The following is a 22,025-nucleotide window of genomic DNA, read 5'->3' on the forward strand; positions in this document are numbered from 1 at the left end:
AGTGCTTCTTCTCCATTATGTGTCTAGCGTGAGAGGTAACCTTGCTGAGACATGGGCAGGGCCCGGACCGGAGGAGGTGAGACGTTTATTTGGATATGTGAGAGAGATTGCCTAGGAGCCGTTTGGGACAGATCAAGCTACAGCCGCTGCACAGCCCGAGTTGAGAAAACAGGGAACTGCTTAGGGATTCCTCGGATGTGTTGACATGATGCAAGTCTGTGCTGGCAAGGGTGCCCAGTTCAAACCCTGCCAATACATCAAGAATGCAAAGAGCAATGCATAAAAGGAAAAGTTGCCCTTCACGACGAACAAAAAAACTAGTGTTTTTATGTGCTCCAAAACAGGGCTTTACTGACATAACGACATAACAGCGACAAGTGAAATCATGCAACAAGAGACTGGACTATACAGACAGAGCAAGCACCACTGCTGGTACGGTGGATTAAAATCTCACACTACGGTTTAGGCTTTAAAGAATTTAAAAATAGGCTTGAATAGGCCAGGATGATTATTTTTATGCAGAAATAGCTTAATTACCTTGAAAATAATAAACAACGGTAAATTCTCTTTACCAGTTATATAGTCTATACGATTTAAGTCCTTTTTGTGAAGCTGGATATCTAGCGAGGCTACATGTAATACCTATATATAAATTTTAATTAAAGGAGGTAGATGTATTCTCCTAGTAGTGGGTTTACTCCAACAACGTTATAAAGTCGATATTTTACGCTGTAAATTCGATAAAACTCTCGGAATAACACGTCTTGTTGTGTTAGTTTAATGATTGTCAGTTTCTGTGCGAGAGTGTCACGAAAGTCACACAACATCACGGCACGGGCCTTCCCTTGGACCTCACGATATTCAGATAAGGGCTCAAGATTGTCTCACCACTATCTTATATAAACAAGACGTCTCTGTCCTCCAGGCCTTGAAAGAGCCGGTGACCTTTGATACGAAAGTATGTTAGTAGCATGAAGTGAAGCTCGTTATTCCCCGTCTTTTCATCAAGCCCTCGTCACAAAGAGCCTTGCCGTTGCTTTCTCGAAGGGATCTGGAACGTCGTTGCTCAGTATTATAACGGGTCAATTGCAAGGGTGTAGTCCACCTTTTGGGCTCCGGAAGCTCCGGAGCCCGTCCGGGGCCGCGCACGCCGGATGAATAATTTGTGGTGTGCTGTCAGCTCTCAAATCTCCACTTCTGGAACCAGAGTTAGGTAACATCATTTTCCAAATAAGGAACCTCTGTGGCTCGTGGGTGTTGCCGTTTGGGGTGAATTTGTAAGCCCAAGGAATATCCTGCCCTTCTGTCATGCGCCGCCTCATTTTACCATGCTACATCCATGAGCAGAACTCATTCCCCTGGTAGGGTGGAAAAGATGGGCATGGCTTACTGTCAGCCCAGGCCTTGTCCAGGGAGGCCTGAGTATAAAGCGGGCGACGACCCTCGTTCATTCTCAATAGATATCTCAAACAATCCTCATCTTGTTCTTCCATATTCCATTATCAATATTCCATTATCGAACTCGTTTTCAAGCAGTACACTATAGCTAGTGGATATGGCCGTTGACACTCTATCCCTCGAGGGCAAGGTTGCCATTGTTACTGGCTCCGGACGGGAGAACGGCATCGGGGCTGGCATCGCCCTGGCCCTGGCCCGCAACGGGGCGTCCGTAGTTGTCAATCATCTATCAGACTCGTCTGCTGATCGAGCTGCCAACGTAGCGCAGATGCTGAGGCAGGCCGGGGGCAAAGCCATTGTCGTCCAGACCTCGGTCGACACCTTGGAAGGGGCTAAATACATTGTCCAAAAGACGCTCGAGGGTTTCCAAACCGACCATATCGACATCCTGGGTAAGCACATGGACTTCTCGCATACGCATCTCTACTCCACTGGCTCTAGTGTCGTCGACGAACATGTTGCATGCCATAACAATCTGGACCTTTGACCAAAGCTAACCCGACCTCCGCTCCTTGCCTCAAGTGAACAATGCCGGAGTCGGCTATGCGAGCCGGATCCTGGATGAGATCAACCAGGCTGAAGCGGATAGGGTCTACCAGATCAACGTCAATGGGCCATTGTACATGGCTCATGCCGTGGTTCCTCACATGCCGCCCGGCGGTCGGATTATCAACATCTCGTCTACAAACGCCAAGCTCGGCCACGAGTTGCTGTCGACGTATTCCGCGAGCAAGGCGGCCCTAGATAATCTGACTGTCTCGTGGGCCGGAGAGGTACGCCTGTTCATGACGCAGAACGTCTGACAATTTTGAAGTCTGGTAGTAGCTAACCATTTTCCCCGCAACTAGCTTGGCAGGAGCAAAGGCATCACCGTCAACTCGGTAGCTCCCGGTCCAGTCCTCACTGACATAATACCCAAAGAACAAATGGATGCTATCATGCAGCCACAGATTGACATGACGAAAGCTGCTGACAGGGCCGGCACACCCGCGGATATCGGCGACGCCGTGCTTCTTCTCGTTAACGAGAAGGCCAGGTGGATCACTGGACAAAATATCTCTGTAAGCGGTGGTGTCACGCACTGATAGAAGAAGAGTATCAGCTATCCAAGGCTCAAGGATTCTGTGTAATCATATTTTCGAATCGGGGTGCCTTTCATATTTTACTTCTGAAAACGTTTTGTCAAAGATGCGTTTTTTGTATTTTCTATCCACTAATTGCTAAAGAAACTATCTCAAATTTTTTTGCAAGATCAACGCAAGCTGATCCCAAGATGTTAAGGCGCATGAGCCCATGGGGGTCTGAAATTCCGAATGCAGTGCATTATCCTAGTCACGTCTTCCCCTTCTGAGAATATAGGTCCCAACAGCGAGAACCTAAAGCATGAGTTCTTTGATTTTTGTTCCTTGAAGTTATTGCGTTTGTATGAGCAATTGCTGCACCGGTTCTTGGTGCTTGGTACAAGACCACAACCTACGACTCGTATATATATACACGATAATTTAGGCAGGTGTAACCCGACCTAGATGACTGGGGCAGCTAGGTCGTCTCATCGGACCAACTGCGTCATCGTGGAATATAGAATTTCTACCTGGATAAGAAACTGACCAGTTTGCTTCAAGAAGAGTCAATGACTTGAATGTGAAGGTGATGTCGAGATACTACACCATGGAGAACAAGACGCCGTTTAGCCTCTCAAGTCGATCGAAGCGCACATGAGTGCCCGTTTTGTCATGGAAAGATGGAACGGGTTGACCAATCCTGGGTGCCGGAATGTCGGCACCGGCAACAGCATGCCGAAGCATTTAGTGGCGCACGCTGCGTTCGTCTAGACGGATAAAGCGTTCAGTGTTGCCTAAGGCGGGTTCAATAGCCTATCAGCTTGGGTAAATCTCGACAACACTAGTCCTCGTTTGTCCGGGGGTGGGGCGGTACGGTACGAGCATCGATCTGAGCTAGACGCTATTTCAGGCACAGCCCCCGTCACCACGAGATCAACCTTCTCCCTCAACTGCCCCAAAATGCCAGACACAACTCTGCTTCGTTGAGACTCTCGCTCGCAGCCCTCGCGCTGCTCGTTTGCTTCTTCAGCGTTTCTCGCCATGGTTCTCTTCGGTCTTTTCTTGTTTCTGGCGTCGGCTTGCACCGCCCGCGCATCCACCTACCATGGCTACACCAGCGCGTACAGCTTCGATGCCAATCTTTCTCACCAGCCCGACTGGATGGCCCGTGTCCCCGACGCGGCGAACATCACCAGTCTGAGCATCCCGGGCACCCATGACACCATGACATACAACCTTGGCAGCCGAGTGCTGCAGTGCCAGAACTGGAATCTGACGGTGCAGATGGAGGCCGGACTGCGGTACTTTGACATACGCGCCCGGGTCAAGGAGAACCGCCTGCACATATACCACGGGAAGCAAAACACCGGCTTCACATTCAAGCAGGTCCTGCTGCAGATGTTTGAGTTTTTGGACAAGCACCCCTCGGAAATGATCATCATGCGTCTCAAGAAAGAAGGAGCCCCGGTCGGCCGCGATTCGTATTCCTTCGAAGCGGCCTTCAACTACGCACGTCTCCAAGACAAGGACACCAAGGACGGCGCCAAAAAACACGTCGCCTTGTACACGGATAGCCGCAAACCCATCCCAACGCTCGGCCAACTGCGCTCCAAGATATTCATTCTCCAGGATTTTAAATGCGCAAAGGGGACGACCTATGGGCTGACCTGGGACGGCCCGCAAATGGTGCTCGAAGACAACTTTGCCATCCAAGGCGAACGTCGTCTGGCCACCAAATGGGCCGCTGTCGACATGGCATTGAATAGAGCGAACCAGGGCCCTATGACAAACGACCGCCTGTATGTGACGCATAATTCGGCTGCGATTGGTGTGTTGCCCATCCAGGCGGCCGCTGGGGTCCTGAATAAGGTGCAGGTCGGGATGAATTACAGGACGGGCGAATGGCTGGATGCACATATTGATGATAAGACGTCGATGAGGACTGGCATCGTGATATTCGATTTCCCGGGAAAGAAGTTGATTGGTAGTGTGCTTGCTTGGAATAAGCACGTTGGGGCCAAGTTGCAGCTGTGACTCCATTGTTGCTGCAAGTTGTGATTTATCTGGCGTCGCGGTCTCCTGTTTAGTAATAGATATACCCCCTTGGCGTTATGGTTTCAGTGGAGTGGCTTCTGATTTTCTGAGGTTTGAAGGGATGCTCTGTTTGAATACTCCTCAAGTGGCCGGATTTGGTTTGACTTTGCTCATAGAAGTACCTAGATAGGTGTTGGTCTACATTTAGAGTGCGCCAGTTGGGGGGCACCAATGAGTAGAAACTACCTGACACGTCGTGAGGTGAATTACATGGAGTAGTCTATTATTATAAATGTTAGTACTAGCAAATGAGTCTCTTAAAATTTGTATGAGATGGAGTGACCCAGAATAACCCTAGCACAACTCAAGCTGCTAACTAGTCAAGCATGTCGCCCCACCTTCTGCGTCTCGTCATTCTCCATCTCAAATGCCCACCAGACACTTTGTCCAGTCACCGCATATCAATTCCGGTAATTGATCTCTTCATGCCACATTGGCGGCATGCTCGGTCTCTGCGTCCCGCCGCAATGTGAAGAATGACATCTGTGCCCCAATTACGCCCATGAATCGCAGCAACAACGGCTGCTGGACCTGCCGCATCCGGCACAGAAAATGCGACGAGAAACACCCCATCTGCCGAGAGTGTGCCGATCGCGGCATTACCTGCCACGGTTACGGGCCCAAGCCAAAATGGATAGACGATGAATGGAAGTTGCAGGCCGAGCTTTCGCGAATCAAGAAGACTGTCAATTCTAATCTGCGCCGGAAGAAAAAGCTGCAAGCCTGCAAGGCCTCTCAAGCTCGTCCATCCGAACATCAGAATGACCCAAGACAGGAGGAAGAAGACGGCTACCCGGCACCGCCTGATGCGCCGACAACGCCCGACATGGCATTTCGAGAAGCACAGCTCCTGGTCCACTACCTGGATTATATCTTCCCCCTCCAGTATCCATACTACAAGGACGAGCCCTCGCTCGGCGGCAGAGGCTGGCTCTTCTGGCTTCTCATGAAGCGCGGCCCGCTGCACCAAGCCGTGCTCACCCTCTCGGCGCTTCACCACCATACACAAAGCGCGGGTGCTCCCGGAACCCGAGAATCAGAACTCATAGGGTATCACACCAATGCCCTGCAGCGACTGCGGCAAGTCCTTCAGGACTGTGACATGGACAAGTTTGCAGAGAGCCGGCAGCAAATGGTTGAGTTTTTGGCATGCGGTTCGGCACTCATCAGCTTTGAAGTAAGTCCCCGTCAAGGGTGGGTTTCTTTCCACGACAAGACTAATAGGCGCAGCTATTTCGAGGAGGCCTTGACAACTGGCGGCCGCACCTGGACGCCCTCGCGTCCGTTGTGAACAAAATCCTCGTGCCGCACCCTTCGACAGGCGCTCGGGAGTCGGAAGATGGTGTGGACAAGGCGCAGCCGTTTCTTGTCACAAAAGTTCTCTGGCTTGATATTCTCGCCTCCACGGCGACGGGAAAGGCACCGCAAACAAGGTATCAGAAATGGCTGCAACTGGACCAGATTGACATGTCGAGGCTGACGGGGTGTCGAAACTGGGTGATGCAGGCAGTCGGGGATATATCCACAATTTCTTCACGGAAAACCAGGTCGGGATTCTCAAAGTCGGATGAATTGCAGCTCAAGGCTCTTGAACAGGTTCTTGACGAGGGCATCGAGAGGATGAAGCTGGGAGAGGTTCGTTTTCGAGCACCCGGTGTGGGCGTTCATTGACATGGCTGACGACGCGTCAACAGGAGGATCGACAAGCGTTGGTTTACGCGATTACAATGGTGTTTGCGACTGCGGCCTTGGTCCAGATCGAAACAATGCGAAATGCCCCATCTCCTGGGATGAGACTCTACACCCGCGTGGCCAGGGCGATTGAGGCAATGGAGGACCTTCCTGCCGGCGTCACATTTCGAGGCCTGGCGTGGCCGGTGGCGACTGTCGGAGCCGTAGCGGCAAGTGATCAGCAGAACTTCTTCGAGAGGGCCATGAAAGATGTATTGGATACGTCGGGGTCCGAGTTTACAAACTGCGGAACAGTTCTCAATGTTTTACGACGATGTTGGCAGCATCAGAGGGAGTCGGGCTTGGTGTGGACGTGGCAGGATGGCATGACGGCAATGGGAATATGTGCACTTCTCTTATGAGAATGGCTACACTTGACAAGCTGGCAGAATTTGCCAGGAAACTACACGGCAATGCCGGCAGGGACAAAACAAAATTCGTTAATGCACTTTGTACTAATGGCATGCACTATCTAGCACCGGGCCAAACACGTTGGCGGGGTTGGCCTCGAACGTAAAAAGACCAGCGAACAAGTCTCCGTTACGCGGCAATGGAAGTCGATTTAGGGAATGCGCGAGGGTCTGGATATTTTCACAGCTGAACCCTGAAACGGCCGTTAGCACACCGTAAGTGAAACCCGTGGTAAGCAAAGACGAGAGAGAAACAATTGTCCGCTGAAATCAGAAACAGGCGAAACCAATTGCCCGTAGGAAAAAATCCACATGACAAGTTCGGTACGGCGAGTGAAATCCATTCATCAGGGGAGCTGGACAAGGCGAGAAACAAAAGACGGCGAAGCCAACTTACCAATTTATATCACAATTGAATTGTCAACGCGCGTAGCGCGATAGGGAAGCACTGTTGCCGAATGTGCCGAATGTTACATGGCACGTCCCACTCGGTGCGCCGTGTCACAACAGAGTTGGGGATATTGAAGCTTCAAAAAAGTGGAAAAAGTTTGGGGTTCAGAGTCCGCTTCCTTCAATCTGTTGGTCTGGTGATCACGTGCAAGTAGCAATGTTGATCGTTTCCGTGAGGACGAGGAGGCCGAGGGGTTTGAGACTTAGGGTTGCGCTACTGACAGCTGGCCGTCTTTGCGTGAAACCTTCAGTCGGACGGTCAGGCGCGGGTTCGGAGGCTCATCGTGCAATCTTCATCTTCCTACGATGGGCTCGTGCCTTGGGCCTGAGCATAGCCAGAAACTCCCTCAGATGGCCTGTTTCGGGGGCTGTTTATATACTTGTATTCCGAAGCTACAGTCCAAGAAAAGGGGGCAGCCGCGTTCTCAAGAGCCACCTTCGGCGAGTGACTCATCTCGGCGTAGATCAAATGTCTGCCCCATCACACTCAGCCGTTCCTAGATAACCACCCTGGGTTCATGTCGCATTGGTTATGCTTAGCGAGAATATTGAGTCATCCTTTTAGGTAACAACTCATTGCTACGGCTGCACACGCAATGGTCTTGGCGGGCGGTAAACCGGGTGACTATTGAAGCATTGGAGCGCAGGTTGCAACCATGCAGCCGCTGCTGAAATTGGACATTGGGACCGCGATGCCAGAATTCGCTGGATGGCTGAAAGATAGACGCCCAGCCCGAGATTACTTTCCACGCTGCAGAAATGAAAACATGAATCGACGGCCACAATGGCTCGTTTTCTTGGTCCCGCCACTTGTCATCCATCCTGCTTGTTTATAAAGCAGGGAAAGAGCGATTGTTGGCCCCTGCCCGCAAATGTTTCACGGCCTGGTTCCAAGGAAACCCCGCCTTGGATATTATACATTGCACTTGTGCGGTTCCAAAGTCTTTTGACTGTACTGCAATCTGGCCAGGTAAACTGGCGGACTCGAAAACAATGAACCCTCGTCCGACATAACGCCTTCGTATCCGTCCTAAGCGCGTCGAACCCCCGATAAGCAGTCGAACATGTCTTACATCACGCAAACGGTATTTCGTCATTTTACGGGCAGGCGGGTGTCGAACAGTTGCGAATGACACAAGAACCAAGCGCTCCTTGACGTGTTGGTCAACGCGCGAGACAATGAACGTTTTCAGACCGGGTGCCTGTCCAGATCGACTGATGTAAGCCTCCATACCTAGTCGCTGGCTCCTTTACAATCTCTAACATATAGTCAGGCACGACTTAAATGAAGATTCGGCTTGGCTTCGAGCTTGTCCGCTTTAGACCTCTGCCGTCTGCCCCAAATGGAGAAGAAGCTTATTTCGGGGGCCACGGCTCGTCAGTCGGCGCTGAACCTACCAGCGCCACGTCATAGGGATTCAATTCATATTTCCAGCCTATTGAACTTGTTCCAATCCTTGGCTTTTGTGATTGGTTGTATTTTTCTCAGGAGGTAAACCGCTCGGCGAGCTGTCCACAAGATGGTTTGCTCCGGCCAAGCAACAGGCCGCTGTTCGTACCTTGATGTCGTTGTTAGGGTCATCGATGCCGGTTTCGTTCATGGTCTCTCCTTGTGCGACATGATAGTGTGAAGTAAACTGCTAGATGCATGCCGCGTCCGTGGCGCACTTTTGCCTAGCTGCATGGACAGCAGCTAATGTGAATGCTCGCGCACGATGACAATGGATAGACTAGTATAGCTATCTTGTCGGCCCCATGTGCGAATCCTTCTTTTTGTTCCATATTCTGCACTCATTTGACTTGATCCATCTGTCTTGCTACTGAAAAGAGGTCCATTAACAACATGGTTAGGCTTCGGGCAGCCGTGCCATTGCTGGCAGCGGCCTTCGGTGTAATTGTCTCTGCCAAGGTTGTTCCTGGCGCATTCATTTTTGAGTTCGAAGACGACCAGGTATGTTGAACAGGCCGATTAATTACTTGCCTCAGTGATGGGGAAATGACAATCCAGTTCTAACAGGGGGTTGCCACAGGATACAGCTCCAGCTTTGGACACTGTTCGCAAAAATGGCGACGTTAGAATGGATCTCGACTTTGAGCTGTTTAGAGGCATATCGGTCCAGCTGCATGACCTCGAGAAAGCCAATAAACTCGTGGACGAGCTGGCTGCTCTGCCTAGCATTAAGAGGTGGTGGCCTGTTACCTTGCATAATGTTCCCGATGCCCAAGTTCACTGGGCGGGAAATCCTGACAGGGAGAAGATCCTCCAGGCTCGAGACAACTCAACGCTGACAAACAACTTTTCGCCTCATTTCATGACTCAAATCGACAAGCTGCATGCCAAGGGATACACCGGCAAGGGTGTCCATGTTGCTGTTATCGACACTGGTGTAAGTTTGAGTGTTGTTGCTGGCAACAGTCGGATCTTCCAAAGAGCCCCTTTGCAGCTTTTTAGACAATGCCGCTTTGACATGTTGCATCATGCTAACTCAATACCTCCAGATTGACTACAAGCACCCCAGTCTGGGGGGATGTTTTGGAAAAGGATGCCTGGTCACGAAGGGGTTCGACCTTGTTGGCGACAAATTCGACGGGAAAAATGCACCGATACCAGACGACGACCCTATGGACTGCCAAGGACACGGTTCCCACGTTGCCGGCATCATTGCCGCGACCGACGAGAAATTCGGCTTCACCGGCGGTGCGCCAGGGGTAACTCTCGGCGCCTACCGCGTTTTTGGCTGTGCCGGCACAGTCTCGTCTGATGTCATCATTGCAGCAATCAACCGAGCCTATCTGGACAACGCCGACATCATCACAATGTCCATTGGAGGCCCAAACGGCTGGAAGCAAAACGCGTGGGCCGTCACGGCCAGCCGCATCGTAGCCAAGGGTGTCATTGTCACCATTTCTGCGGGCAATGAAGGCAGCCAAGGCATCTTCTACGCAAGCTCGGGCTCTTCCGGTGAAGGTGTGGCGGCCATTGCCTCGTATGACAATATGCACATGCCTACGTTGGTATACTACGGCAATGTCACTGTGGGCGCCGACAAACCTCAAGAGTTTCCATACGTGCTCGGGAACCCCGACAAGTTCGACATCACCCTGCCTCTCTGGGTCGATACCTTTAACACATCGGTGGCCGCGGATTTGTGTTCCAGTCTCCCTGAGGACACGCCCGATTTAAGCAAGTACATAGTCCTTATCCGCCGAGGCACCTGTAGCTTTAAAGAAAAGATCTCCAATGCCGCCGCCAAAGGAGCCCAGTATGTCATGTTCTACAACTCAGTCGACGCCCATCCCACGCAACTGAATGTCAAGAAAGATATCCCCGGAAGCGTCAAAGGGGTCGGCTTTGTCGACAAGAAAACGGGCAAGGATTGGGTCCAACAGCTTGAGGCAGGCAGCAAGGTCACCGTGGCCCTCGGCTCAAGACTAGACACGAAACGCATTGTCAAGGACCTCAACAATACCGCCTCTGGAGGCACCGTCAGTGCCTTTAGCAGCTGGGGCCCGACGTGGACAATGGACGTCAAGCCTCAGTTTGGTGCCCCCGGCGGGCATATTCTGTCCACGTACCCCCGGGCAAAGGGCAGTTATGCCGTTATCAGCGGCACCTCAATGGCCTGCCCCCTCACAGCCGCCATCTACGCCCTGCTCGTGGAGGTTCGCGGCACGAGGGACCCTGTGTTGCTCCAAAAGCTGCTGTCCGCCAATTCCAAGCCGCAGGTGTTCAACGACGGCGCCATCTTCTACGACAGGCTCGCGCCTGTTGCCCAGCAAGGCGCCGGTCTCATCCAGGCGCACGATGCCGCCTTTGCCACGACGCTCCTCGAGCCCTCGAGCCTCTCCTTTAACGAGACGACGTACTTTGCCCCCAGCAAAAACTTCACACTCACCAACCACGGTGACAGCAAAGTCACCTACGAAATCTCCTATGTGCCCACCCTGACCGCGGCAGCCTTGAAGCCAAACGCCAAATCCGTCACCGTCTTCCCCGGCGAGTTCTACACCGACTCGGCTGCCATACGCTTCAGCGAATCCAAAGTCACCCTCGCAAAGGGCGAAACAGCCACCGTCGAGGTGCTCGCCACGCCCCCAAAGACCCTGGACGCTTCCCTCCTCCCCGTATGGTCCGGGTACGTGCGGGTCGACGGCACAGACGGCACGTCCCTCTCGCTCCCGTACCAGGGCCTCGTCGGCTCGCTCCGCAACCACACCGTCCTCAGCCCCGGCACGGCATACATCGCCGGGGCTAACGACAAATACAGGAGGCCCGTGGCTGCCAACGCCGTCTTCACCATCCCGCGGCCCGGCTCGACCAACAATGCGGCGCTGCCCGTCGTCGTCTACACCCCCCACCTGGGCAGCCGCCTGTTGCAGCTCCGCGTCGCGCGCGTCTCCAAGAGGGGCGCCCTGACGCTCATCGGCCAGATCAAGGGTTCCCCGGTCCAGTATGTCTCCCGCGCGAAAGACGCGCTCATCTGGGACGGCCGGCTTAACGATGGCATGTACGTGCGGGAGGGAACGTACAGGATAATAGTCAGGATGCTGAGGCTGTACGGCGACGAGAAGGACGCCACGGCCTGGGATGAGAGTGAGACGCTGCCGTTTGTCATCAGGTATGCCTAGGAGGGATATGGTGTCTTTTCTATTTCTTTCTTTTTCGGGGGAAGGTCCTGGGCCTTGGGTGTTGTTACACGTTACACAGTATATAAGGGGGCAAAGCACATATAATACGTGGCGTGCGCCCGTTTTCCGCGACGGAGGCCACAATGCGCTTGATTCAGTCTACCCTATCTGACGGAGGTCCAAAATGGACAGGGAACAAAGACGCAATGCTATGTATAATGTAGTTCAGCTTTAAACAATGAGAACCATAAATAAAGGCACGAGGCCATGTATACTACCGTCCGTTTCAGCTTCAACCGGGTATCTACGTGAAAATAAATAAAGGCGCGGTACGGCATGCAACCCAGTCTAGGGCCATGGCCTCAATTGAGCCATGTAGTATGTACACATTTACATCCATGTGCCTGCCAGCAAATACGCGATGCAGAAAATAACGCCGGTGCCGTCTGCAGCACGAGTGCAAAGAATCATGTACATCAATTCACGAGGCCAGTATCATTGTGTTTGAAATACATTATGACGTCTTAATTTTGATCTAGACTAAACCTAGTGGTACCCAACGCTGTCCCAAACAGGGGTATAATGCTGTTCAACGCTCCAGAGAAAACAACGCTAAAAATATATACACACACTCGAAAGAAGGGGAAAAAAAATAAAAAAGGGGCTACGTGGACCTCCCAGACTCGCTATGTCTCCTGGAGCCCGGCGTAGACCCTGTCCTCTGGGCATCCAGCTCCTCCAGGTCGTCGTACTCGATGGGCGGCTCGGCAGGGTAGGCCGGCGGGCTGGGCGGGACGTCCTGATAGACGGGGGGCGCCTCGTTGTCCCACGACACGCCGAGCCCCGGGTACTCGGTGAGGTTGACGGCAAAGTGCATGCGGAGGATCCTCCCGGTGCCGGTCTGGGCGGCGAGGTGGGTCTTGCCCTCGGGGGCAAACTCCTTGGACACGATGAGCTCAATGTGCAGGGCGTGGGAGACCTCGGTGCCGTCCTGGGTCTTGAGGCCGCACGCGTACCGGGGCTCCTTGCCGTGGGTGCGCGGCTGGTTGACCGCGTAGTCAAACTCAAAGTCGACGGTGCCGTCGTTGCCCGAGTAGTCCGACTTCCAGCCCTCGTGGAGCTGCTTCTCGCCGAGGAGGCGGGTTTCGGTGCGGGGGGCGCCCCTCTTGGCCTCGTTGTCGGCGTCGGCGTCGGCGGCGGCAGCAGAAGAGGCGGGCGCGTGCCTGTCGCAGGCGGGGGCGATGGTCTTGATGGTCTCCTCCAGCTTCCAGGTGACCTTTTTCAGCTTCCACAGGTCGACCGTCTTGACGCGCTCGTTGTGCGTCATCAGGCCGTCCAGCTTGAGGGTGACGGCGTTGCTGCCCGAGGGGTGGATGACGGCCGTGTAATGTGCCGACGCCTTGATGTTGGTCGGGGGGAAGACGCGCACCGAGTGGTGAGGGTACAGCGGCTCCGGAAGCGAGCGCTTGACGTGCAGCGAGCGCTCGAAGCGGATGGGCAGGCACGAGGTCGAGGCTGGCCCGCGGACGGCCACGGCCTCGGCCTTGAAGTGGTATGAGATGGAGACGATGGGCGTGTCCGTCGACGCGGGCAGGCTGCCGTCGAGCAGGGTCGAGAAGGGGAACTGGTGCCTGCCGCGGCGCAGAGATGTGGGATGGGCCAGGAACTGCCAGTTCTTGAGCTCCGTGACCTTGGTCTGGCAGTCGGCGCAGTGGCTCTGGAAGGGCTTCTTCTGGGTGACGTGCATGGTCAGGCTGGCGGTGAAGCTGTCCACCTCGATGGCGTCGGCGTGGACGTCGATGTACATGAGGCCCGAGACGAGGGCGCCGGTGCTCTCCTCGGGCGAGCCGTAAAACACAATCGGCGGGCTCTCGATGCTCCAGTCCATGGAGGCAGGGGCGTGCGGCCCGCCAGACGAGGCCGAGTGCGATGAGCCGGCGGCGGCGTCGTGCCTCGAGGAGCGGCCAAAGTGCAGCGACAGGCGGTGCTTCTTGAGGGCGTCTCCCAGCTCGGGCATCTTGACCGAGTGCTGCGCATGGTCCTCGGAGTCGGAGGCGTAGGGGCTGGCGCTGACCGAGTTGTTGCGGGACGTGGTTCGGGATCGGGTGATGGCAGACTTTTTGATATGCGAGATGTTGCCGGACGAGGTGCGGAGGAAGTTGGCGACGAGGTGGGGCATGATGGGCGGGAGGTTAGGTTAGGTTGCCTTGCTGCGTGTCGTTGTGTATCGAACTATTCTATTCAATGGGAAGGAGCAACCGTCGAGTCGGATTCCAAAGCATCCACTGTGAGTGCCCGTGGGACCCAAGCCTCGTCTGGTGGTGATGATGGCCTTGGGCAGCTCTTCAGACCAAATTTGAACGTACCCCTCCTATGCCCAGCGCTGGCAAGGGAATTGTCTACTCGGAGGGGCACAAGACGCCGAAATCGAGTCGCCGGGACGAATTCTCCTCGTCTCTGCTTTTCTTGCTGGCCGATTGCCCTCCCCTCCCGTGCCAGCGGTGACGGCTCCTCGGCAGGTAAATGCCGGGTTGGGTGGTGTGCGACGTGTTTTTGGGACGGAAAATGCTTCCCGTCCGATTGGGGCCTGACGTATGCGCACACGGGCGGCAATGTCCGTGGCGACGATGATTGATGGGGATTTGCTCCGATGGCGCTAGCCGTGCAGCAGACACCGAGTCGAACAGGTGTGACGCCCGCCGATGCGACGTGGGCCGTGCCGTGGCCTTGGTGACGCTGATTTGTTTCTTTTTTTTTCTTCTCCCTTTTCCCGGCTGCCGTCTCTTCTGGCACCGATTTTGCAAAATTGGTGTGTTGTGTAGTGGCCGTTGCAGTTCCTGGAGGTAGACGTCGTCGTTGGGGTTGGTGTAAGTGAAGCCAGTGAGGCGGTCATACAAGTTGTCGTCAATGTACACGGCTCGCCAGATGCCAGATGATAGAACAACAGAGAGTAAACAATTACCAACAGGGGTCAATTTACAAATGTCAAGAGCCAGATGCTGGACAAGTGCGATAACGGGGCATTTCAGAATCTATGGAGGGAGAGGACATGGCCCGATCTTATATACAAACCCGCGACGTGGTGCGAGGTTGCGCCGACGAAACGGCATGTTACGGCCGGAGCTGGGCCGTTGGCGAAAAAACAAGCAAAAAAAAAAGGGCAGAGTCGATCCACGCGCCTGCTTGGAGGATCCACCTTTTACGGAACCAATGTGTCATGGTCGAAAGGCGTGGGCGCGAGAACGAATGCGTGGGTACCTGTATGCAGAGTTGGCATGGAGGTACCTTGGCTGTACCTGGCGGTGCTGGGCCGGGATGGGTCTGGCGCGACACCTGGTGACTTGATTTTTTTTTTTCTAAACTTGACTCTTCCCTTAGCACTCTGGGGCCATGCGCCAGGAAGTACTCCGTACTCTGCACCGGCGGAGCCCCACCGAGTGGATGCCGCACGCAACACAGGGAGGGCAGTCCGTCTTCAGCGGGTGGTACAGCGCTCCACGGCCCTGACGCATTCGAGTGTTTGAGAGTGCAGTGGCAGACTGGTCGCCCGCATCCACCAAACGCTGCTTGAACCAGAAGTCCTTTTTGTTTTACAGTGGGCAGACCCGGGCATAGACTGAAGTGGGCTCCGTAACTTAATTACCAAGGTACAAGTACACATGTACCTACAAGTAACTTTATGCATGGCCGGTTGTGCCTGCCTTTGGAGGCAACATTAAGCTTAGTGCCAGTTGAGTAGAATCCACCAGAAAGGGCTATCAATGAGTAGTTAGGGTTAAAAATTACTTGAAAAACGAAACCAAAGGACCCCTTTTGCCCAGCAGGACGCTTATTTTTTTTCTCGGGTCTTTCGACTTTGGAGGCATCGCGCAATGGAGCACATGCACGGACATGGAGTCTTGTGGTGTTCAACGCTGGCTGTTCTCTGTATTCCTGCCTCCAACGGTAAGCGTGGGTGGGCATTGGGGTGCCAGTGGCGCTGAAAACAAGACTGGGCTGGTACCACCGGCTGACACCGTTCAGTTGACTTCGATGGTATAGTTGCATGCACCAGACACCAGACCATTTGACAGTCGTATCATTGATGACCGTACCTTGACCAAACGAATGCTTCGTCAGCTTTGGAACTCATCGCCAGCAGCGACGCTATGCAAGCAACAGCGAGTACAGCCAAGGTACCTGCATCGGCACTTGCAGCTGTTGCTTTCAAATCCCCCAAAAGTGGCTGACTATGACTCCCACGCTTCACCCCAATCCAGCAATGTCGTGATTGTTCGGCTTCGGCTTCCAAGTTGACCTGTGACCTGGACGTCAACGGTGGCTGTTTGTAGGGCGTGCAAGGCCAAGGCGAACGGATTAACCACCTGAAAGGCGCATGTACATTGGTAGAGTACAAATTGTGGGACGGGCCAAGACCTTGCTTCGAGGCATCACTGAGCTCCGAATTGCGGCGCTGCGCCGGGGAGCTTCGTCTTTGCCATGATGTGCTCGTTTGTGGAATCCGGTCGAATCAAATAATACCAAAGCTGGCCAGCGGCGTTGCTGGGACATGTCATGGCTTGCGCCCTTGTTGGAATGACATGCGCACCAACTAGCCAGGCCAAGCTGGGAACGTGCCACTCCCAAACATTCAAACCAGTGGGCGGGACCCGCGGCGGAACGGCAGCCCGGTCGACCAGTTGACCTTTTCCGAGTCCCGAGCACGGAGTGCCAGGCCGCTGGTTGGTGTGCGCAGGTACTCGGGTGCCGTGTACTCGTGAGAGGGCGCCTTGGCCCAAACCACACCAACAACACGCGCAAGGGGGTCCCATCACATGCCCCCCAGTACTTTTCGCACGAGTCGCTCAGTTCAGACCGTCCTTGATAAGCACGATTTTGCATCATAATTGCATGTACCTACTAGTCTCCGTTGGCGCCATCCTTTACAATTAGTATTATTTTTAATTTGATACACATGTCAATACAAGGCGCGTAGCCCATGAGTCAATGGAGTCCACGAGGCATCAATGTCGCGGGCAAACACGTGTGCTTATGGAATCAGCAATCTGCCCATTCTTCAGCATGCAGCCACCTGGTTGCTACGATCGCCGATGCGCATTAAAAAGTAGCTGACCAGGTACGGGGTACACTGCAGCATTTTAAATAAACAATCTTAATATATACTTGGCAGTGGGCGAATATTCTGTCTGGGCCATATTGCCAGTCTGGTGAATAATACTGCACTGTTTTAATGTTCCGTACAATGCCCACATGCTGCCAAGTTGGCCATCGGCTAATAACAGCAGCCGGGCCAGCCAACTAGAATTCAGAGACGACAACAGCCGCAACCGCTACCCAGTCAGACATCGGAGGCAAGGAAGGAGCAAGCGTCAAGCCGATGTCGGATCCACTTTTAAAGCTTGCTTCCCAAACGCAAGGGATCAGCGACAACTTTACAATTCGTACACCGCAAGTCGGCGTTGCCATTTGTTTCATGTGTGCAGCACAGCGCAGTCGGATCCTACATGTTGCTCGAAATTCATTTCACATGGCGCATCGCACGTCGGCATCGCCATTCGCCATAGCACACCAGCCGTCCAGATTCCTCGTGGCCAAACCCTGCCGCCGATGTTCATGACCGCCGGCCCACATCTTCACCTGACAGAAACATACGCCAAGTACCTTCAAAGTATTCCCACACTCCCTTACCCAAGAACTAAAACTCTGCAGGCAATAAATCGATCCCAAGTGAACCCACGGCGAACCCACATACGCTGCTCCTGCCGCAGATTGACAACATCGTTGCTCCATTCCCAGTCATGATTCGCCAGCGGCGTGGGAGAACCATGTGTCGCATCCAAGGTCCAGCCAAGGATGCAGAGCATGTTCTTCCTACCTTTTAACCTTCTGGTCCATCAGGGGACATCTAGGTACGGAGTACGGACTGCCTTGTTGATGCAAATACTACAGCCATGTACACGATGCGTGGTACTCGGTTCTCGTACATGCTCCTCACATGTCGCAAAGCCTCATCCTTCAGTCTACGAGTCATATGACGCCTTGCCGCGTAGCATGCCATTCAACTGCCCGATATGGTAATGTCTCCATCGTCAGGTTCCGTGAGGCTCTTCCCGCTCCCCGTTTCTTGTTCCCGCTCCGACAACGGAGTTGGCCCAGGCAATGCTTCCAGACTCGTTGATATTGAATAATGATGTTGGGCTTCCTGGACGCGGCTCCATGATCGGACCCGTTGGTTCTGATCTGGGGATTGTTCCCCGGGTTTTTTTTTGGCCATACATATCTTGGAGTCCCCGCGGTGCTACGTTTATTGTTGCGCGAGTATTGGCATGGAGTCTGCCGGGCACCACCAGGTTGGTGATGATTTGCTCTTCGAGCGCAACAGGTACCGGCACCTGGGGGTACCCTACTGCAAGCACACTCACGTGTTATTTAATCATCTGGACCAGAGCGGTGTCCCAGCCACCGCCAGCAGTGGAAACGTAGTGTCATAACCCCCTGGGCAAGCCAACCTCACCTCACTCACCTCGGAATGAACCGAGCCAAAGGCGACTAAGGCTGCAACATGCGAATGGCGCCCTTGTGATCTCGGTGACTCGGAGAAGGGCTGTCGGGAAAGGACAAGTGTCACGCTCGGGAATAAAGTGTGACAAGGGCTGGCGCCGTCACTAGTCAACATTGGATCTGCAGCCCTTCCCATCGGCTTACACCATGGTCAACCGCCGCGCCGACCTGCCGTGGTATTCTGCTGTCAAACATGGGGCTTCGGCTTTGGCATCTGGCCATATGCGGGAGCTATTGCACGACGGAAAACCAAAAATGCAATCTTTGCACTACATACGTGGCCGCCGGCCGATGGCAATGCCTCGTTGGCCTCATCGTGAGCGCTCCCTCATCCGTCTTCCGCATATCCGCCATCCGCCGCATTTCCAGAAGCGACTAAATCAGCAAGGAATTACAGGGATAACACGAATGCACACACATGAACACCTCGGCCAAGGTCTAGAATACGTAGCACAAACCCCATTACCAGGGATCTATCTTTTTTCATTATTTTCTCATTAATTTGTTTCATTTCCTTTCGGCCCTGTTCCGTTTAAGCCGACGCGGCTTCGGCACGCAGCGGGGCCCTCGCGCCGCATAGCTTCGGGATAAAACGCCCTCACCTTGGGCCTTGATGAGCAGTCTTGTGTACGCAAACAAACTTTGTGTCCAACATGCGCACGACGAGTAAATTGCAACGGGGTTATGTCCACAGCCGTCATGATGGGCCGATGAAGCGATTGAATGCGTCCATTTATTTTGTCGGTGAGAACACCCCCCCCCTTGCCCCTTTTCTGAGAAAACCTTCATGGATCATCATTTATGCAACCAATCGTTGTGGCAAAGTAACTAAATTAAGCAAACGGCCGCGATTAGTTCGCATGCCAACAAGGTTACCGTCATTCATGATGAATGGTTAGGAACCGCGCATCAAGAATCGAGATGCATACGCCACCAAGGAGCCGCATCACGCCACTGTCTGCGCCCTCCCGTCACTCTGGCAAAAGGCGTCACGACACCCCTGGCCTGGCGAAACTCGAGAAGGAAAAAAATACATCTGTACAAGGAAATCTCCGCCGCCACGGCGGAGCCTTAACCGGCCGGTGAAGATTTTCTTTTGTGGGTCGCGTCGCTTGTTCTCCATGGAGAATGCGTGTTTCGTAGCAACATGGACTTCTAGAAGGTCTAAGACATTGACCAGCTGATTGGAGTGCCTAGTATTCAACCAGACGACGGTTGATATGTCTGATATTTGAACCAGACGCCCTTGCCCGCAAGGCGTCACGATACAGCGCGCTGCATTGCTCATCTCCGCCACCTGTCGAGGCAGTCCAACCATTAAAACGTACATGGAGTTGCTGCCTACACGGTCTCCCGCCAAGCCGATCTATTTTATACAATTTTGCAAGGGCAAACGGCCGTTATCCCATGATGTCCCTCAAAAAAATGACCGAGGCGGCCAGCCTAGGCCAAGATGAAGGAGTAAGATGTAGCGACTAGATGGTTACCAGCTGCGCCGGAGGGTATTATGCCGATGTCGAATCTGTAAATCTCTGTCTTGCCTGTGTAAGCCCCTTCGCTAACCGACTGACTCGCCGCCGCCCTACTGTTCAGCTGGCCTTTACAGGCCTACAAGGGAAGGGCATAATTAATTGATTCGCCAGTGGGTTCGGATCGTCTTTTAGGTCTGTGCGCGTGTTCCCTCGGACAGGCCGCTGACATTGCCTACGATCAATTCGCACATGGACGTGAATGCCGTGCGTTACACGGTTGGGGTTCAACAAAGCCCAACGCCGTTACAAGCGACCACGAACCCGCTAGAAGCCTCGGGTATCTACGTTCCTTTCATGTGTATAATCTGGCCATTGCTGGTCTTCCGTTTATCCAGAGCCAAGGACCTATTGACACCATACGAGATTATCTTTGAATTGAATTGTTACCTCTCCAGGCCCTAGATTCTAGATCTAGCCCTTGTCGCACCGTGACGACTCGTAAAATTTCACATTATTCTCAACAAGGTCGAGATTTGACGCACCATCTTCTATCGCTACTTGAAAAGGGGTGTCATCAAACGCTTCAATGTTACTATGACATATATTTACTTACATGTCTTTTCCATTAAAATACACTGCTCAGATGCTGTAACAGGGTACAGCAAGTTCCGAGCTAATCTATTCCCTAATCTAGTTTCAAATACTCGCTAGCAAAGAAAGAAGATGATCAAAACAAATCCACGACGACATGACTAACGGGTTGTCAAGGACATTCTGGACAAAGGAAGTCTGAAGGAAACCTGCGAGCAGACAACGGGTTCGACCGTAGGCACCAAAGCATAAACGAGTTCGATAAAAGGTCGAAAAGATCTTCTCTAGGCATTTTGGGCCTCTAATAAAGTGATGGCTTATTCGGAACGAGATGATAAAGGCGGTGATATGTAACGTGTTCATGTTTGTCACGATTGGTAATGTTGACTTGGTCCGTCAAGCCGTTAATTTAGGCACCTAGCCCTGACCCTACCTACAATGATTCTAGCTATATGTAGAGTATTTGCTCTTGAGCCTTGTTTTTTCTGACCTTGAGCAGCTGCTGCCGGGTGGCCTGCCACCGCAAGAAGCCCGCTATAGCTAGAAGCTATATATATAGCTATGAAGACTTAGAAGCAAATAGCTATTACTAACTGCCATCTACTAACCTTTGTTATAACAGCTATTGATTTCTTTCAATATATAAAGCATTACAAGTCTCGGATTTTGTGGATTTCAATTGGAAAAGGAAAACTAGAAGGGCATATAGCCTAGAGACCAAAATAGACCTAACCCTTACCCTAGCCACCAGGTCAGCCAACTACCTAGGTAGTCTGCAACAAAACCCGGGAGTCCCGCGCCCGGGCTCGGTTAGTCAGCACCGCCGCTCTTGCTCAGACTTTGATCACCCCTGCTCAGTGAGCATTACCTTTAATCACCTTTAATCACCTTAATCTTGCCCATCCATCCGGCAAGCTGCACGCTAACTTATCACCTCTTACTTACGCGACTTTAAGTTTATACTGTATCCCTTTAATCTTATGCGACCTGCGCTATAGTTTAGGGTTTGGTTGGATGCGCTAGAGGCAAGGCGCAGGCAGAGCTTGCAATATGCTTAGTTTCTAGCAACCCTTTTTATCCTTTTAAAACCTAAATGCCTTTATAATGCTGGGAGAGCGCGCAGGTCTTAGACTGCGTTTTTTAGTCTGTAATAGTACTAGGCGCTCTAATAAAGCGTATATATAAGGCTATAGCTACTAGTTTTTAATCTTGTTCTACTTTTTACCTGCTTAAACTAATAATGCTATTTTCTACTTATTATTTTCTATAAACTTAACAAAAACGCGCCTACTTGCTCTTTAGTTTATCTTGCCTTATAAATTATATTATAATGCTTAAAAAGAAGAGTGCTTAAGACTTTTTCTGCAATAAAAAAGAGAAAGGCTTAGTGTAATATATTAAAGGAATTACTAATTTAATTATTTTTAAAAAGATTAATAATAAGACTTTAAGGCAGTATAATTATATAATTAGCCTTTAAAACTAGTAAGATAGCCTTTAGTTTTTTATTACTTGCTGTATTTATGCTAATATATATCCAGGTACGCTAAAAAGCATGCTAATAAAAA

General features: G+C 52.5%; 5 protein-coding genes across 5 annotated transcripts; 4 read left to right on the plus strand and 1 right to left on the minus strand.

Annotated features, from left to right (window-relative positions):
• Window positions 1-1,555: 1,555 nt before the first annotated feature.
• MAA_10422 (uncharacterized protein) lies at window positions 1,556-2,543 on the plus strand (the record flags this gene model as incomplete). The annotated part of the gene is made up of 3 exons (XM_007828420.1): window positions 1,556-1,850; window positions 1,981-2,231; window positions 2,307-2,543. 3 exons carry the CDS (start codon window positions 1,556-1,558, stop codon window positions 2,541-2,543), a joined length of 783 nt encoding a protein of 260 aa, XP_007826611.1.
• Window positions 2,544-3,560: 1,017 nt separating this feature from the next.
• Window positions 3,561-4,553, plus strand: MAA_10423 (Phospholipase C, phosphatidylinositol-specific, X domain protein; the record flags this gene model as incomplete). The annotated part of the gene is made up of 1 exon (XM_007828421.1): window positions 3,561-4,553. The coding sequence occupies one exon, from the start codon at window positions 3,561-3,563 to the stop codon at window positions 4,551-4,553; it is 993 nt and encodes a 330-aa protein (XP_007826612.1).
• A 562-nt stretch (window positions 4,554-5,115) lies between these two features.
• On the plus strand, window positions 5,116-6,706 carry MAA_10424 (Zn(2)-C6 fungal-type DNA-binding domain protein; the record flags this gene model as incomplete). The annotated part of the gene is made up of 3 exons (XM_007828422.1): window positions 5,116-5,790; window positions 5,844-6,248; window positions 6,308-6,706. 3 exons carry the CDS (start codon window positions 5,116-5,118, stop codon window positions 6,704-6,706), a joined length of 1,479 nt encoding a protein of 492 aa, XP_007826613.1.
• A 2,341-nt stretch (window positions 6,707-9,047) lies between these two features.
• MAA_10425 (subtilisin-like protease) lies at window positions 9,048-11,833 on the plus strand (the record flags this gene model as incomplete). The annotated part of the gene is made up of 3 exons (XM_007828423.1): window positions 9,048-9,155; window positions 9,235-9,591; window positions 9,704-11,833. 3 exons carry the CDS (start codon window positions 9,048-9,050, stop codon window positions 11,831-11,833), a joined length of 2,595 nt encoding a protein of 864 aa, XP_007826614.1.
• A 664-nt stretch (window positions 11,834-12,497) lies between these two features.
• MAA_10426 (arrestin (or S-antigen) domain protein) lies at window positions 12,498-14,012 on the minus strand (the record flags this gene model as incomplete). The annotated part of the gene is made up of 1 exon (XM_007828424.1): window positions 12,498-14,012. The coding sequence occupies one exon, from the start codon at window positions 14,010-14,012 to the stop codon at window positions 12,498-12,500; it is 1,515 nt and encodes a 504-aa protein (XP_007826615.1).
• Window positions 14,013-22,025: the final 8,013 nt, after the last annotated feature.

This window comes from Metarhizium robertsii (genome assembly GCF_000187425.2).
Source record: "Metarhizium robertsii ARSEF 23 chromosome Unknown MAA_Scf_38, whole genome shotgun sequence".
Lineage (NCBI taxonomy): Eukaryota > Fungi > Ascomycota > Sordariomycetes > Hypocreales > Clavicipitaceae > Metarhizium > Metarhizium robertsii.